The sequence below is a fragment of the Lontra canadensis genome, unplaced genomic scaffold (genome assembly GCF_010015895.1).
Source record: "Lontra canadensis isolate GAN:19392208 unplaced genomic scaffold, GSC_riverotter_1.0 scaffold83, whole genome shotgun sequence".
Taxonomy (NCBI): domain Eukaryota; kingdom Metazoa; phylum Chordata; class Mammalia; order Carnivora; family Mustelidae; genus Lontra; species Lontra canadensis.
The window spans coordinates 998,524-1,017,012 of NW_022631077.1; the positions used below are offsets into that span (position 1 = coordinate 998,524).

At 39.8% G+C, this 18,489-nt stretch overlaps 1 protein-coding gene across 4 annotated transcripts in view; it reads left to right on the forward strand.

Annotated features, from left to right (window-relative positions):
* Window positions 1-18,489, forward strand: part of LYN (LYN proto-oncogene, Src family tyrosine kinase) — a 116,948-nt gene that overhangs the window by 58,187 nt on the left and 40,272 nt on the right. For all 4 annotated transcript variants that reach the window (XM_032882578.1, XM_032882580.1, XM_032882579.1 and 1 more), the window contains exons 3-8: window positions 304-349; window positions 1,135-1,240; window positions 2,717-2,815; window positions 2,938-3,041; window positions 3,574-3,723; window positions 4,562-4,714. In XM_032882578.1, coding sequence (XP_032738469.1) covers window positions 304-349; window positions 1,135-1,240; window positions 2,717-2,815; window positions 2,938-3,041; window positions 3,574-3,723; window positions 4,562-4,714 — 658 coding nt within the window. The remainder of the gene's footprint in view (window positions 1-303; window positions 350-1,134; window positions 1,241-2,716; window positions 2,816-2,937; window positions 3,042-3,573; window positions 3,724-4,561; window positions 4,715-18,489) is intronic.

Genomic DNA, 18,489 nt, shown 5'->3' on the forward strand with positions numbered 1-18,489 from the left:
TCAAGCCATTTCCATATTTTGCTCTGGGTTTCCATGCTGAGACTCCAGCCTTCACCTGTTCACTTCCTGTTACCACCGACAAATGACTGCTTTTTAGAAGGGAGAGCTGTTCCGCTGAGCTGTGTAGGATGGGACATAGCTCTGCAAAATGTTTTCTCAGTTCTTCTCTTCTTTCCAGCTTCCTAAATTAGCCATTCTAAACCTCATTTGCTACTGTGAGAAAAATGATATAACACACAACATGACTGTGAGTAAGAAAAGCTAAACGTCAAAATCCTTTTCCTAACCAATATTCTCTCCTAGGTTCCAGAATCTCAGCTTTTACCAGGACAGAGGTTTCAGACTAAAGGTATGTTTCCATAGCAACATGGTAGTTTTCCTTTCTTTACTGTTACAGATGCTATAAGGGAGTCAGCTTGGGTGTTTTTATTTATACTTTCATTGCCAAAAAATACATGTAATATAAAATTTATCATTGTAACCATTTTTACGTGTCCAGTTGAGTAGTTAAGTACATTCCCATTACTGGACAGCCAGCACCCCCATCCATCTCCCCATCCATCTCCAACTTCTTCATCTCCCTGAGCTGAAACTCTGTCCAAGTTTAACACGAACTCCCCGTCCCCCTACTCCCCTCAGCCCCTGCCAGCCACCATTCCACTTTCCGTCTCAATGCGTTTGGCCACTTTAGGTACCTCAAATAAGTGGATTCATAAAGTGTTTGTCCTTTTGTGTCTGGTGTATTTCACTCCTCATAATGTCTTCAGTGTTCATCCATGTTGAATAATATCCTGTTGTGTGGACACACCATATTTTGCTTATCCTCATTCGTCACTGAACATTTGGACTTTTCCTTTCAGCTCTTGAAAATAATGCTGCTCTGAACATGGCTATATCATTTCTGAAATACCGGGGAGGGGGGGAATTAATTATCGTTGTAGGTCTGTATGACTGGGGATAACATAAACTGTATCCAGTGTGGATAATATGTTGCTTACTGTAGACCATGTGTGCTGTGAGCCCCACTACGCAGGAAACACAAGTCATCATCCAGCTTTTGTGCCAGGTAAAGACTTGTTAAAACATTTCCATTGATGGATTCTTGAAGGTCTTCCCTTTCGTCCTTCCTTATAGATCCGGAGGAGCAAGGAGACATCGTGATAGCCTTGTACCCCTATGATGGCATCCACCCAGACGACTTGTCTTTCAAGAAAGGAGAGAAGATGAAGGTCCTGGAGGAGTAAGTATGCCCATACACCCTGTGCCTGCTGGCCCTTTACTTGGGCTCCTGAGTCCTGGCCCCTTCCTTCTGCTCCCAGCAGCATAGCAGCAACAAGTAGCCTCCCAGCCTCTTGCTGATAGCAGTGCTTTGGGAGTGCAAGGAGTGGGGCCACCACGGGAATCTTCTCTTACGTTCTCCAGTTTTCCCTTTGAATAGAGACACTGGTTTCTTTCTTTATCCATCTGTGCCAGCTTAAGAAGTTTGTGTCTGTGGGAATTTGCGTGTTATTTTAATGCCATGTTTATCTAGTTATATTGCTCAAATTCAGACTGGGTTTATGGGTCTGACTTAGTTTGATTTTTAAGGGCACTGTGCTGAAGCAGCTGTCATTTTGGAAAAGCCCCTACTCAGCAGTTGTAGTTGTTCTGCAAGACGCTTAGACATCATCATGTCCTTGGTCCACCCTTCCCCCTGCCTTACTGACTCATAGATCTGTGGCTCAGACCACAGGGAATTGGTACTGAGAACAAGGGTTTCCCAAGTATTTCCCCCTAATCTTGCATACGTTGTCACACTGGCCCCACCCGCTAGGGTTGGAGGAGGGAGACTCCTTAGTAAGTACAAGGTACTAAGTGGTTAAGAGCAGTTGATGCTTACTGGTGAGTGTGAACTCCGGCCTAATCCTGGCCCTGCCTCTTGATAGCTGTGTGATCTTGACAAGTCACTTCATCTCTGTGCCTTCATTTTTTCACTTAGGCAGCAGCTCTGTGTCCGTGTGGCTGTCCTTCACGTCTTGCAAACGAGAAGCCCGACTGTCTGTGGGAATTTGAACATCATAGTTGAGGCTCATGGGGACCTTCCATTCCTGCCTCCTGCCTCAGCCCCAGCCTCCTCCTCAGCTCCATGCTGAGGGCAAGAACGTGGGGATGAGCCTTCCTCCTTGGGATTATTTTTGGTTTTCCATTTCTTTTCTTCATAGCATCTCTCTATTGAAATTAGATGTTTTAACAAAGGAGTTTATAATATGAGAGCTATGCCTCGTTGTTCCCTTGAATCCCGTTTCTATAAGGATCCCACAGCATTTCTTAGAGATCCTGGGGGAAATTACAAACATGTTGCTTCTGCAAGATAGGAACCATTTTTACCAACTCTTGTGTGTGCAGCACTGAGCACAGGGACTCAGTTGTGAGGCTGTTTTCCTTTGCCTTAGTCTCTAAACATAGTTTTATTTCAGCAAAAGAAGTGAATTTTTCTGCTGGATTCTGGGGTTCCAGGGATCTTCCCATCTTCCCTCACCCCCCAAAACAGACACCTTCAGACAATTGCTATTACAGCTCTTGACTCATCGGATACACACACTTATTTCTTTAAAAACTTAAAAAAAAAAAAAGTAATCTACCCACAAGCCCAAGGACAAGAGTCCCATGCTTTACCAATAGAGCCAGCCTGGTGCCCCTGGATACAAACACTTTTTGATGTCTGTTTCTCTTCCAGGCATGGAGAATGGTGGAAAGCTAAATCCCTTTCAACGAAGAGAGAAGGGTTCATCCCCAGCAACTACGTCGCCAAAGTCAACACCCTGGAAACAGAAGAGTGAGTCCTTACCCGTTGCCATCTTGGATGGTTTTGCTTGTTGCCTGGGCTTTCTTAATGCATTCGTACCTTTTTCCTTCCCTGGAGCATAACATCCATGAAATGTAACAATGTCTTCTCAGGTGGTTTTTCAAGGACATAACCAGGAAGGATGCAGAAAGGCAGCTGCTGGCACCAGGGAATGGTCCTGGAGCTTTTCTTATCAGAGAAAGTGAAACCTTAAAAGGTAGGAAGTGGTTTAAGTCCCCCTCTAAATCACTATTTAGAAATTCATTCTTAGAAACTAGCATAATATATCTTTTTTTAAGAAAAATATATATTATATTCTAGTAGTGAAAGCTTTAATGGCTTGATAACAAATAAACTTAATAGTTTTGCTATGAAAAGTACCATAGCAGACATAATTACGGCCATTTCTCACCATGCTTTTAGTTTGTTTGCGGAACCTCTTCCATTATGATTGAGAGTAAATCTTGAAATTTTAAGAGAAAGAAAATCAAAATGACTTTTCAATTCAGTGAAATTAAAAAAAAAAAAACTAGCACGAAGAAGGAAAACGGTGTGTTGGTAAGCTTCATAGCAACAAAATGGTAGCTTCATTTGTCAAGTAGACTTCTTACAGGACTTAAATTATGCACTATACACATACTTAATTTACATTTTGCATATTTTATTACAAATTGTGTACCATGGAGTTTATAAGGCAGATCTTACTTGTAAAATATAAGCATAATCTTTCCTTGTGCTTTCCCCCACAGGAAGCTACTCTCTTTCTGTCAGAGATTATGACCCTGTGCATGGTGATGTTATTAAGCACTACAAAATTAGAAGTCTGGACAATGGAGGGTATTACATTTCTCCACGAATCACTTTCCCTTGTATCAGTGACATGATTAAACATTACCAAAGTAAGTAAAAACTAAAGGTCGGACAAGACAAAACAGATTTATTATGAAATGCAGGGTTCAAACACTTTTTTATATTAAAATTCTTCTACCGTACATTTCTTTTGGATGAAGTTGGAGGATCGTATTCTGTAATTGATTCTAAATTAATCTATAATTACATATGCATGTGAAATCAGAATGGATCTTAGTGAATAATTATCCCAGTTCTTCCCACCCAATCCGTGCTGTTTGACAGTTAATGTTCCAAAACTGAGAAGAGAAAAATGAATATTCTTTTCATGTAGTGCATATTTTTACAACACATCTTTAAATATTTGGAATCAGAATGCAGATTTGCAGATCTGTGTCTTTATATATATGTGTGTGTGTATATATGTGTGTAAAAGTAATCCATAGTCTGGGTAAAAGAAAACAAATAACAATGACAGGAAAATATTTAGAAGTGGCAAGTCAGTGGTCCTATGTCTCCAGCACCTCTCAGTTAGCCCTCTCAGTTAGCCCAACCCATGGGTGGCCTTTAGGTTCATTCCCTGTGTGATTGAAGTCGGTTGTGGTGGGTAGCTGCTGGTACTGTTTACTTCTGCCACCCACTCTGAAGGGATACACATTGTAGGTTTGCAAACAGTACTAATGGATAAAATCAAGTATGTTCAGAATTGTCTTTCAGGTAACTGTTTCCAAAATCATGATTATACAAAAGATACCCCCATAGAGTTTAGGTTCACAGACTACATTGAGCTGGAGCTGTTCCCATTAGTAGCCAAAATTTCTTCATAGATACTGGTAAATTACAAAGTAGGACACTTTGTAACCTTTTTTTCCCCCTGTTTCACATTAGAGCAGTCGGATGGCTTATGCAGAAGATTGGAAAAGGCATGCATTAGCCCCAAACCACAAAAGCCATGGGACAAAGATGCCTGGGAGATCCCACGGGATTCCATCAAGTTGGTGAAAAGGCTTGGTGCCGGGCAATTCGGGGAAGTCTGGATGGGTGAGTGTGGGGCTCTGGAGGAGGCAACCAGAGAAATAAGGGCTCAAGCCAATGTCCATCCATGTTCTCAGCCAAACATTAAACCATGTCAGAAGCATCACTTCTTTTGTTTTGCTCTGCCCACGTGGCACCAAGGGCTGCAAAATGGTTTGATCAGACTCTCTTCCTTGTAACTCTCCTCTTAAAAATTTTTTTAAAACAACTTTTTAAAATTTTTAGTGAATTACAGTTGACACACAATGTTATATTTGTTTCAGATGTATAACAGAGATTTGACAATTCTGTATGTTGTGCTTTGCTCACCCCGAGAAGTGTAGTAGCCATCTGTCACCATATGACATTATTACAGTATTACTGACTCTGTCTTCCGTGCTGTACTTTTCATCCCCGGAACTTAATTGTTTTATAACTGGATGTTCATACCTCTTTCTCCCTGTCTCCTGCTTCAATTCTCCTCCCTGCCTACCCCCCCTCATAGTAGCTCTTTTAGAATGAACGTTTATAAGGAAGAGGACAGTGGGTTTTTATCCTGATGTTCTGTCTACTTGTTCATGATTCTCTCATCACCAGATTCCCAGTACACATATTTTAAGGGCAGGAAATGGGTTTCCATCTCAGGGAAAATTATATTCAGGGTGAGGATTGTCCTTACTAGTGGGCATAATAGGAAGCATCAATTTATTGCACTTTCTCACCAAGAAAGCTTCTAAAGATGCTCCAGGTGTCGCCGTTAATGAATCATTCCTTAGGTTAAGTCCTGCCTTCTCAGGCTGACGAGAGGTAATGACGAAATTAGAGCAGTGACTTCTCCAGGGGATTTTTTTCCCCCTGTGCCTTTTCTAAAGTTTTTATAGTGAATGTGATTTTCTTTTTCTTTTGTGATGGAATTTTTAAAACCCTTTTTTAAAAAGTCATGCTCTCCTCGAGGTTCTAACTGAAAACGCCGTTGCTCTTGTGAAGGATAACTTGCGGGGTTGCACACATCTTACTGGATCACCTTTTCTGTGCCAGCTTTGAGTGAAAAGCAGCTGTGATTTCCAGAGAGATGAATGGGTAGCAGCTTTTAACCCTGTGCAGTCCCAGCCAAGCAGAAACTAGAGATTCAGCCTGCTGTCACCATGTAGGCACCTGCATCCAGGGGTCTGTCGAGGGAGAGGTTTCTCCTCTAACATGTTTGCCTCTGGGATTGCCGTATTGCCTCCTTTGTCCTGTTGCTGTTGCTTTAGCTGAAGCATCTTTTAAATACGGCAGATACTGACCCAGACGAGAATGAGTTCTCGCCGCACTGTCGTTCTGTGAACTTGCTGTGGAATTCAGGTAAATGATTATTACACAATTGGACAGTCATCATTTTGCTAGGCATATTCCAGAACCAGTCAGTAGCCCCCGTCAGGCACACCATTTCCATCCCAGTCAGCAGATTCGTCGGTGTGAGTGTGCACTCCGGACGCGGCCGCTTCTCATTCACACTCTGTGGCCCAGGTCATAGAATCAAACTCCCCCTTTACCTGCCTGCCCTTTTGCTTTTTATTGAGGTAACATTTGCGTCACATAAAATCAGTAATTTTAAAGTAAACGATTCAGTGACATTTACTACATTCGCATGGTTGTGTGACCACCACCTCCATCTAGTTCCAGAATACGTTCATCGCCCCAAAAGGAAGCACTGTACCCGTGAAGCAGTAATTCCCCATCTTCCCTCCCCCGCTCCCCCAGACCCTGGCAACCACCGTTCTACTTTCTGTCTCAATGAACTTGACTAGTCTAGGTCCCTCATGTAAGTGGAATCATACTTCATTTGCCCTTCTTGTGACTGGCTTATGTCACTTAACAGAATATCGTTGAGGCTCATCCATGTTGTAGCATATGTCAGAATTTCATCCTTTTTTCTGGCTGAATAATGTCCTACCGTATGGCTACACCACACTTCCTTTATTTATCTGCCATTGGATATTTGGGTTGTTTCTACCTTTTGGCTATTGTGAATAGTGCTGCTGCAAATATTCATGTACAAGTTGTGTAGACAAATGGTTTTATTTCTCTTGGGTATGTATGTTCTTGTAGAAGTGAAATTGCTGAGTCGTACAGTAATTCTATCATTAAATTTTTGAGGGATCATCAAGCTGTTATCTGCTCATTAAAAAAAAAAGCCACCTTCTTTATTCCTCTGAGGTATTTGTATTTCTTTCTTTCTTTCTTTTTTTTTTTTTTTGCAAATCCACAGGGGAGGGGTTGGAATTGTATAATAAACATTGCAGACCCTTCACCTGAATTCACCAGTTAGTAGTTTGCTCTATTTGCTTTTTCTCTTTTCTACATACACACACATACACACACGTATTTTATTTTTCTCGTTGTTGTTGAACCACTTGAGAGCAAGTTGCAGATGTGATGACTTTTCACCCCTAAATACTGAAATATGTGTCTCCTAAGAGCAGGACCATTATCTTAGACGATGCATTGGCCACGTTTAGCAATCTAACATGGATACATACTATTACCAATACAGAGTCTAGAATTCCCTTTAGTTGTCCCAGTAATGCCCCTGAGCTCCTAGGATCATGTATTTGCATCGAGTTGACATGTCTTCTCTATCCTCTAATCTGGAACAGTTCCTCGGTCCTTCTTCATCCTTTATGACACTGACATTTTGCAGAACATGGGTCAGTTGCTCTGTAGAATGTTCCTCGTTTGGATTTCTCCATGGTTTGGCTCAGGCGATGCCTTTGTGTATGATTAGTATCTGAGTAGTAAGCGATGCTCTGTCCTCAGGGCATCTACCAGGAGGCACGAAATATTAGTTGGTCCCATTATTGCTCATGGTCTGTTTGGTTTTAAGGAGGTCTGCCAGATTTCTCCATTGTATATATTACTTTTTAGTTCCTTTTCATGATTAATTAATAGTCTGTGGGGAGATCGTTTAAGATCATATAAATATCCTCTGCTCCAAAAGAACTTTCATCAAATGGTTTCAGCATTATCTGCTCATGTTGCGTTCTCTTTCTTCTTAGATGCTATCACTTCTCTAAGGTGAAGCTGCCTCTGTGTTTCTTCATTCTCCCCCCAAACATGTCTTCTCCAGCCCACTGGCTCACTGAGGGAACCAGATACCTGCCTTCTCCCTCCGGCCATCTGAGTGCTATTTCCTCCCTGTATTTACCATGACTTTGAGTGGGAGGAGGTGATGAAGTGGGGGACGAGGAAGAAGGACAGGAGGAGAAGAGGAAGGAATATCCAAGCTGTACAGTGTTCACTGGCCCCCTCCTAGGTATATACTCATCGATTATCTCTCATAGTCATCACAGTAACACTGTAAGATAGGAATTATTGTCATCATTTGACAAGCAAGGACTCTAGATTCAGACAGGTATCTTGCCCAAAGTCATTCAAGGCAGTGAAGAAGCCAGCTGCTTTGGCATCCCAGAGACCTGGACTCTCTCGCTTGCTAATAAGCTATTTACACAAATTAATTTGACCTGATCACTTTCCTCATCAGTAAAATGGGTAAGCAGCCATCTTCTCAGTTGCTGAAAAGAGAATGAGATTTATATAGCTGTTGTGTTTCTTATACAATATGGTTCTGTGCACTCTAGTTTTATTTTCTTTATTTTACTCTATTTGACCATAGTCACTGGAAGCTATATTTCAGTGGATTTTCCCCAATTTCAGTCATGAGTTCATACTATGAATAACCCAGTTAGACCTGCCTGTGAATATTTGCCAGCAAAGGAACTGCATACCTGTCATGAAGAGAAAAGTAGAGGGAGCTTAAGGGGGTATATTCATCTGCTGTAAAACAGTAACCCTGCATATGAAATGATGGTTTGGAGTTTTGTTCCAACCTCCTTGTGTTCAGCTGTGAAGCTAGGATAAAGGCATCAAACTACATGCTATTTGCACTGGAGAGATAAGGATAAGAACTGCTAGTCTGGGAAGTTATTGCTTTGAGGGGAAGAGATTATGCTAGTCCTTTTGTGTTTTCTTAAAATTTTCTTCTTTTTTAAATATTAAAGATCTTATTATTTATTTATTTCTCAGAGAGAGAGAGATAGAGAGCACAAGCAGAGGGAGTGGCAGGCAGAGGGAGAAGCAGACTCCCTGCTGAGCAAGGACCACCCCCCACCTTCACCCCCTGGACTCGGGACTCAGTCCCAGGACCCTGGGATCACGACCTGAGCTGAAGGCAGATGCATAACCCACTGAGCCACCCAGGCGCCCCTTCTTAAAATTTTCTTGAGCGCTACTAGCAAGTACAATGGTAATCTGTTTGCCACCTTTGCCATGGTGGTGGTCACAGGTGCCATTTGCCAGCCCAGCTCAGCCAGGGAAACTGACGAGGGCGTGAGCTAGCATAGCATGGGGGTGAGGGAGGGCACAAGCCTGAGTCACCGGCTCACAGTACATTTGGGTCCTGAGTGGCCCAAGCATCATCACCTGCAGATCAAGCTCATTGGTCCTTCTGAGATTAGGAAAAACCTCAATGTCCAATTCCAGATATACTAGATCCTCCTGCCTGTTTCTCACCTTTTCCTGTTCCTGAGCTTCCACTGGCCACCTGCTAAATCTTGACACCGATTTTAGAGAACATTTTTTAGCATGTGCCCAGGTGGTGGGAGAAACTGAACTTTAGAGGAGAGGAGAAATGTGGCATTGGAAAATACGTAATTGTTCTCTCCAGAGTGTTATTTGGATTTAAACTGTTTGAAAGAGGTAAATATCTGGTGAAAAATCATCATTTGAATAGATTACTAATTGTGTGTGTGTGTGTGTGTGTGGTAAAATGCATATAATATAAAAATTTCCATCTCAGTCATTTTTAAGTGTACAATTTCAGTACTGTTACAGACTTTCCCATTAGACAGCCAATTTCCAAAGCTCTTTTTATCTTGCAAAATTGAGCTTCTTTACTCTTTAAACAACAGTTCCCCTTAATGCTTTTCACAGACCCTGTCAACCACCATTCTACTTTCTGTCTTTATAAATATGGCCAGCCTCAGTACCTCAAATAAGCAGAATCATAAAGCATGTATTTCGTGTGACTGGCTTCTTTCACTTAGCGCATCCTCCACGTTCATCCATGTTGGAGCCTGTGACAGAATTTCTTTCCATTCTAAAGCTGACTTACATTCCACTGTATGTATATGCCATGTTTTGTTGATGCATTCATCCACTGGTAGACACGGGGTTGATTCCACCTTTTTGGCTATTGTGAATAATGCTGCTATGTACATGCATGCACAAAAGTCTCTTTGAGACCCTGCTCCCAATTCTTTTGGGTATATACCCAGGAGTGGGATCGCTGGATCACAGGGAAATTCTGTATTTAATTTTTTTGAGGAACTGCCATACTGTTTTCCATGGTGGCTACACTTTACATTCCTACCAACAGTGCACAAGGATTCTGATCTCTCCACACCCTCACCAGCACTTACCCTTTACTTCTCTCTCTCTCTTTCCCTTCCTTCCTTCCCTCCTTCCTTCCTTCTTTTCTAAGGTAGCCATCCTAATGGGTGTTAGGTTGTATCTTATTGTGGTTTTGATTTGCATTTCCCTAGTGATTAGTTATGTTGAGCATATGTGTTTATCTTTTCATGTGTTTACTGGCCATTTATATATCTTTGGTAAAATATCTTTTCAAGTCCTTTGCTCAGGTTTCAGTCGGGTTGTTTGATTTGCTAATAATGTTTTACAAGACAGGCAGCAGAAGCTCATCTAAAAGGTTATAATACAACCTAGCTTTTGTAGGTATCATGTGAGGATCAAATGAGGTGATTCAGGTAAGTGCTTAGTCAACAGCATTCAGAGAACTATTGTTATTATTAAATACTGAATTTTTTTATAAAGAAAGTATGGTAACATTAGTGCAAAGACTGAAATAGGAAAGATTACCCAGGATTTCCTCACTCAACAAAGTTTCTTGTTTTTTGTTTTTTTTTAAGATTTATTTATTTATTTGAGAGAGAGAGCAAGCTCACACGTGCATGTATGTGTGCACAAGTGTGGGGAGAGGTAGTGGGAGAGAATCTTCAAGCAGACTCCCTGCTGAGTGTGGAGCCCGATGTAGGGCTCAATCACACAACGAAAGAGATCTTAACCTGAGCTGAAACCAAGAGTCGGACATATAACTGACTGAGCAACCCAGGCACCCCTGTTTCTTGGGGTTTTTTAATTAAACTTTTTATTTTGAGATAATTGTAGATTTATATGCAATTGTAAGAAATGATACAGAAATTAAAACAGGTCCATTCAAATACTTTTATATGAATATTTGTGAGAACCTTATTATTCATAATAGTTAAGGAGTGTAAAAAGGGGTGCCTGGGTGGCTCAGTGGGTTAAGTCTCTGCCTTCGGCTCAGGTCCTGATCCCTGGGATGGAGCCCTACGTTGTGGGGGGGGTGTCCCTGCTCAGCAGGGTTCCTGTTCCCCACCCCACCCCCCTGCCTGCCTTTCTGCCTACTTGTGATCTCTATCTGTCAAGTAAATAAAATCTTAAAAAAAAAAAAAAAGAATGTAAACAACCCACATGTCCATCAGTTGAATGGATAGACAAAATGTGATGTATCCATACCATGGAATATTATTCAGCAATAAAAAGAAATAAAGTATTGACACGTGCTACAATGTGGATAACCCTTGAAAACACTATGTTGGATGACAGAGGCCAGAGAGACACAGAGGACCACATATTGTGTGATTCCATGTATGTGAAATGTTGTGAATAGGCAAATCTGTAAAGACAAAGGAAATGAGTGGTTGCCTCAAGTGAGAGGCTGGAAGGATGGGGGTGTGACTGTCAGTGGATATGGGGTTTCTTTTGGGGGTGATGCAAATGTTTCAATAATTGTGCTCTTGGGCTCACAACTCTGAGTATATGGAAACCAATGAATTATATAATTTAAACGGGCCAGTGGTATGGTATATGGATTATATTTCAACAAAGCTTTCATATATATATTATATATATATATGATATAGAGAGATCCCTTGTAACCTTTATCCATTTCCCCAGTACTAACATCTTGCAAAACTGCAGTATGATATCATAGCCAGGGTACTGACATTGATGATTATTTTTAGTTGTGCTTTTCTCTTTCTAGTCTTGTATTAAAGAAAGGAAGGAAGAGGAGGTAGTAACAGGGTGGGCAGTAAGGAAGGAAAGAAGGAAGAAAGGAAAAGAAAGAAAAGAACAAAACAGAAATTTTGATCTGGGCTGTTTTGTAGATACAGTTCTGGGAATTTGGCTGTCAGGGAGCTCTTCCTTAGCTCTTGAAATAGCGTCAATATGTTGAGTGCATTTAGCAGAAGAATACTGGGAATAAAACCAAAAGAATAATGACTGGTGACATTATATTATGCATCAGAGGTCAAAGATGCCCCCTCTTCTAGGTGTGTCTGTGTATCTCAGTCCAGCTGTGTGAGGGCTGGTGTAATAGCAAAGTCCGCCATTTAGAACTGCCTGAATTTTGTTTTTATTTCTCTTTTTATTTCTCAAGAGATGGGCAGGACAGTTTTTCTCAATGATAGAAAAAGAAGAACAAATTAAAAATGATATTCCTGTTAACCAAGTAAATTAATGTTTTTGTGAAGCTTGAGGAATGGTTCATAGACCACCAGTCACATTTATGGCCCAGATTTTTTTGGTCTGAAATGCAGTGAAAAATACTAGGAAGTGACCTGTTCTGGGAGAGGAGGGGTGGGGATAAAAGAAAGGAGTTTCTCCCTCAAGCTGTTTCCTCTCGTTCATGTAATCCTCTTGACATCTGGCTTGGTGACACGTTTTCCCCCCGTGGATTATTGGATTCCAAGGGAACTGACTGGTCAGTGAAGCCAAGGATGATGTTTCCTGTTACCACTTGGTCTATGAAGAGACTTTATAGAAGAAAGGGAACTTGTTTTCAATTGAATTTTGCTTGATATATTGTCATTTGAACCAACTACATTGAAATTAATCACCAGCCAACTTGCAAAATCAACCCTGTGCATCTTTTTTAAAAAACAGCTTCCATTTTGTGGTACTTAGGTGCTCTTTAGCAAATTAGTGATCCCTGAAAATTTGAGAGCTTTCTCAAATTGTCACCCCAACTTTCTTCAACTGTGCCAAAGTGGCACTCTTCAAGATATTCTTTACTTTCAAATTATTTAAAAAAAAAAATTTTTGCAGTCTGTAATGCCAACCCAAATCTCCATGACTAGGTTAATTGAACCTACACTCTACTGGAGAATACCTTGGGAAAGTACGACTCAATCCGTAGCGCCAAATAAAAATCATACCTTTAGTGCAAGTTGGAAACCTGCCCTGTTGTTTAAATCCCACAGCCCCGAGACACCAGTAAAGGGGAGCTGTTGCCATTCTTGAGCTCTACTCGACACAGCTGTTTTAGTCACTGTTCATCTCAAATTCCTTATCAGCACTTTTAATATCTTTAGCAGCAGTGCTGTTTCCTGATAACTTTTCCCCTACCCTTGGAATTCATTTTTTCCTTCATCCTTTACCCATAATTTTATATGATGCAAAAGTCTCGGTGAATTCCATTGTTTGATGACAGAGAGAGAGAGAGAACAGTTTTGTTTCTTTCGCTTTTATTGCTGTGTAATATAACAAGCAGACTGGAAAGTATATACAACACAAATACTCAATATCACAAATAATCACAAAAGGAAAACTGGTGCGGTAGATACTGACTGAGATCACAGGCTGGAAACTTGCCAGCACCCAAAAGACCCTGCCTATCCCTTCCCAACCCCTTCCCAACCCCAACCTCGCCATCCCCCAAAGGCAGCTGCCATTCTGACTTTTGTGGTAATTTCCTTTTCTTTACACTTCTGCTACTTTTGTATGTGGGAGTGTGCATCCTCAAACAATGTAGTTTAGTTTTGCCTGTTTTTAAACTTGGTGTGAATGAATCTTACCAAATGGACTCTTGTATTAGACGTGCCTCTTATGTTCAGCATTATCCTTATGAGAGTCATCCATGTTTTGGGGGTGTCGCTAGAGTTCATTTACCTTCATTGTTCTATAGGGCTGTGTTATATCTGTACATACATGGTATGATGGCTTATCCATTGATTTCACTGTTTATTGATGGAACTGGACATGTTCCCAGTTTTAAACCTCTATGAACAATTCTGCCAGGAACATTTTCGTACTGGTGCGAGGGTACGTGGTTTTCTCTAGGGTGGCCAGGAGTTCTTTTGCTGGGTCATGGGAGTATGAATCTTCAGCTCTCCTAAATACTGCCAACTCTGTTTCCAAAGTGCTTGTCCCAGCAAAATGTTCAAGAGATCTCAGTGTGCCATTTCCTGATCAACAGAATTGTATCTAGAAGGAGGTGGGCTGCAGGTCAGCACAGCCTTTGGGGTGTGTGTGTGTGTGTGTGTGTGTGTGTGTGTGTGTGTGGTGTCACTCAAGGTAATTGCACTTGAAAGAAGGCTGCTCTGTCAACATCCGTCATGGGCCCCTGGGAATGTTGGTAAAGATAAAAGCTTACCAGCTGAATTTCACTGATGTTCAGAAAAGAGCACAGATGAAGGCGGCTTGGGGAGCTGTCCCAGTTTCCCCGCTAGGGTCGTGTGCTCACCAGCACTCACATTGTCAGTGGTTGATATCTGGGTGGTGGTGTGTCTTCCTATGGCTTTGTTTGTATGTCTCTGATTACTAATAAGATTGAGATCTTTTTACATGTTTCTTAGCCATTGGGACTTCTTTTTTTTTTTTAATTTAAATTCAATTAATTAACATATAGTGTATTGTTAGTTGCAGAGTTAGAGTTCGTGATTCATCAGTCTTATATAACAGCCAGTGTCCATTACATCACTTGCCCTACTTAAGGTCCATCACCCAGTGGACTTCTTTCTAAAATATCTATGCAAGTCTTTGCCTATTTTCCAATTTTTCTTATTGATTCATAGGAATTCTTTATATATTCTGGACACTAGTCCTTTGTCATTTACATGTGTCAAAGAATGTATTTTCTTGCTGTTTTGCCACTGGTACAATCATGTAACTGAGGACCTATGTATAAACCTTTTTTTTTTCCATTTTATGTAATTTATTTCTTGTATTTGTTATTGGAGGATAGTTGGCACACAATGTTATATTGCTTTTAGATGCACAAAATAGTGATTTGACCATTCTGTGTATTACTCACTGCTCACCCTGGTAAGTGCAGTCACCATCTGTCACCACGTAATGTAGTTACAATATTATTGACAATATTCCCTGTGCTCTCCTTTTCATCTCCGTGACTTATTTATTTTATAACTGGACATTGTACCTCTTTATTCTCTACACTTATTTTGCCCTTCCTCACACCCCCTTCCCCTCTGGCAACCATCAGTTTGTTCTCTGTTGAGTCTATTTTTTGTTGTTGCTGTTTCTTCATTTGTTTTTTTTTAGATTCCACATCAAAGTGAAATCATATAGTATTTGTCTTTCTTTGTCTGACATATTTCACTTAGCATAATGGTCTCTAGGTCCATTCATGCTGTCGCTGATGGCAAGATCTCATCTTTTTTATGGCCGAGTAAATTCCTGTGTGTGTGTACGTGTGTGTGTGTACGTGTGTCTACCACTTCCTAATCTATTCATCTACTGATGGACACTTAGGTTGCTTCCATATCTTGGCTATTGTAAATAATGCTGTGAGAAACATAGGCGTGCATTTATCTTTCACAATTCGTGTTTCATTTTCTCTGAGTAAATACCCAAAAGTGGAATTGCTGGATCATATGGTTATTTCTATTTTTAATTTTTTGAGAAACCTCCATACTGTTTTCCACAGTGGCTGCACAAATTTACATCCCTACCAACAGTGCATGAGGGTTCCTTTTTCTCCACATCCTCACCAACACTTATTGTTTCTTGTCTTTTTGATACTAGCCTTTCTGACAGGTGTGAAGTGAGATCTCACTGTAGTTTTGATTTGCATTTTCCTGATAATTAGTGATGTTGAGCATCTTTTCATATGTCTGTAGTTCTCTTTGGAAAAATGTCTGTTCAGGTCCCCTACCCATTTTTAATCAGATTATTTGTTTTTTCTGGTGTTTAGCTATAGAAGTTCCTTATATATTTGAATATTAACCCCTTATTGGATATATCACTTGCAAATATCTTCTCCCACTGAGTAGTTGTCTTTTCATTTTGTTGATGGTTTCCTTTGCTATGCAAAAGCTGTTTATTTTGATGTAGTCCCAGTAGATTAGTTTTGCTTTTGTTTTCCTTTCCTGAGGAGACATATTTATAAATATGTTGTGAAGGCTGATGTCCAAGTGTTTACTGGCTATGTTTTCTTTTAGGAGTTTTATAGTTTTAGGTCTTATATCTAAGTCTTTAATCCATTTTGAGTTTATTTTTGTGTATGGTATAAGAAAGTAGTCCAGTTTCATTGTTTTGCCTGTAGCTGTCCAATTCTCTTAACTCCATTTATTATAAAATCTATCTTTTCCCCGTTGTATATATTCTTGCCTTGTCATAGATTAATTGACCATCCAAGTATGAGTTTATTTCTGGGCTCTCTATTCTGTTCTGTTGATGTGTATGTCTGTTTTTGTGCCAGTACCATACTGTTTTGATTACTATAACTTCGTGCTATACCTTGAAACCTGGGATTGTGATGCCTCCAGCTTTGTTCTTTCTCAGGATTGCTTTGGCTATTCAGGGTCTTTTGTGGTTCCATACAAATTTTCAAGTTATTTGTTCTAGTTCTGTAAAAAATGCTATTGGCATTTTGATTGAGATTACATTGAATCTATAGATTGCTTTGCATAGTAAGTTCATTTTAACAATATTAATTCTTCTAACCCATGAGCACAGTGTATCTTTCTGTTGGTTTATATCATCTTTAATTTCTTTCATCAGTGTTTTATAGTATTCAGAGTATAGGTCTTTTACCTTCTTGGTTAAATTTATTCCTAGATATTTTATTCTTTTTGGTACAATTATAAATGGGATTATTTCCTTAACTACTCTTCCTGCTACTTCACTATTAGTATATAGAGATACAACAGATTTCTGTTTATTAACTTTGTATCCTCTGACTTCCTAAATTCATTTATTAGATTTATTCCTGTAACTGAATACCTGCATATAAACCTTTAAATTTATAATGAATCTTTTTTATTTTAATTTTTTTAATTTTTAATTTTTTTATGATGAGTGTGCTCTTAATCCCCATCACCTATTTCACCCTTCCCACCCTCCGTCTCCCCTCTGGTAACCCTCAGTTTGTTCTCAACAGTTAAGAGTCTATTTCTTGGTTTGTCTCTCTCTCTTTTTTTTTCTTTGCTTGTTTGTTTTGTTTCCTAAATTCCACATATGAGTGAAATCATATGCTATTTGTCTCTCTCTGACTTATTTCAGTTAGCATTATACCCTCTAGCTCCAACCATGTTGTTGCAGATGGCAAGATTGCATTCTTTTTTATGACTGAATAGTATTCCAGTGTGTGTGTGTGTGTGTGTGTGTGTGTGTGTGTGTGTGTAAAGAAGATACCTCATATCTTCTTTACCCATTAATCTATCAATTGGGCTGCTTCCATTGTTTGGCTGTTTAAATAATGCTACTATGGACGTAGGGGTGCATGTTTCCCTTTGAATTAGTGTTTTTATATTTTAGGGGTAGATACCCAATAGTGCGATTCCTGGATCATGGGGTAGTTTCATTTTTAATTTTTTTTTTTTTTTGAGGAACCCCCATACCATTTTCCACAGTGGCTATACCAGTTTGCATTCCCACCAACTGTGCAATAGGGTTCCCTTTTCCCCACATCCTGGCCAATGCTTAATGTTTTTTCTTTTTTATTTTAGCCATTCTGACAAGTGTGAGGTGAATCTCATTGTAGTTTTGAGATAATGACTTTTGTTGGTTCAAATGCAATGTTAAAGGACTTTTATTGGTGGCATTTACTCTAAATTTACACTTAAGATCTATAAGAAAGATCATATTGTGTGTAATTATGCATTTAAATGGAAAATCAATTTAATAGATTGATGATTCCATTATTTTTTATAGGTTGTGGCTTTTGAAAATAACCTAGTACAGTTTTCTATTTTGTCAACTTTCTATTACTGGCTTCTCCATAATTCTAACACTTACTTTACTTCACATGTTACATTTTTTCATTTTCCTGTACAACACTATAAGCTACTATTAAATACAAATCAAAGTAAAATATCAAGGGAAAAGTTCTAATGGAGTAATAAGTATCAATGATCAGAAGAAAAGTTAGTAAGTATGGTCAACTGTTAGCTATAAACTAATACTTTTTCTGACACATTTGGAAGTGTGGAAATAGAGACGTAATTTCCTTAAAAAAAATTCCCTTTGTAAAGAAAGATACATACTCATTCACAAAATGAATCAAAATGGGACAGAACAAAAGAAAGTACAAGTCACTCCAATTTCTGCCACCCAGAGATCCTCATCGCTGTTGATGTTTTATTGAGCATGCTTCCAGTCATCTGTGTGCTCTGTACAGACACAGATAGTTATATGATCTAACAAAGAGACTAGACACTAGACCCTAGACATCACCATTTCGTAGGGCAAGTTAAACAAAACAAAAACTGTAATAGGGGTAGAACAACCCGCAGGGAACCTGCTGCCACTCCCCCCTCACCTTTTTCTTGCACTTCCAAGAGAAGTACAGAAAGAGAGGAAAGGAAAGGGGAATGTGATTATCTCTATTTCTGCTTTGTCAAACCACTGAGAAGAGGGGGCTCCAGGAGAAAATGAGGTTCAGAATTAAGCACACCATTGGGGCAGGTTCCAGAAAA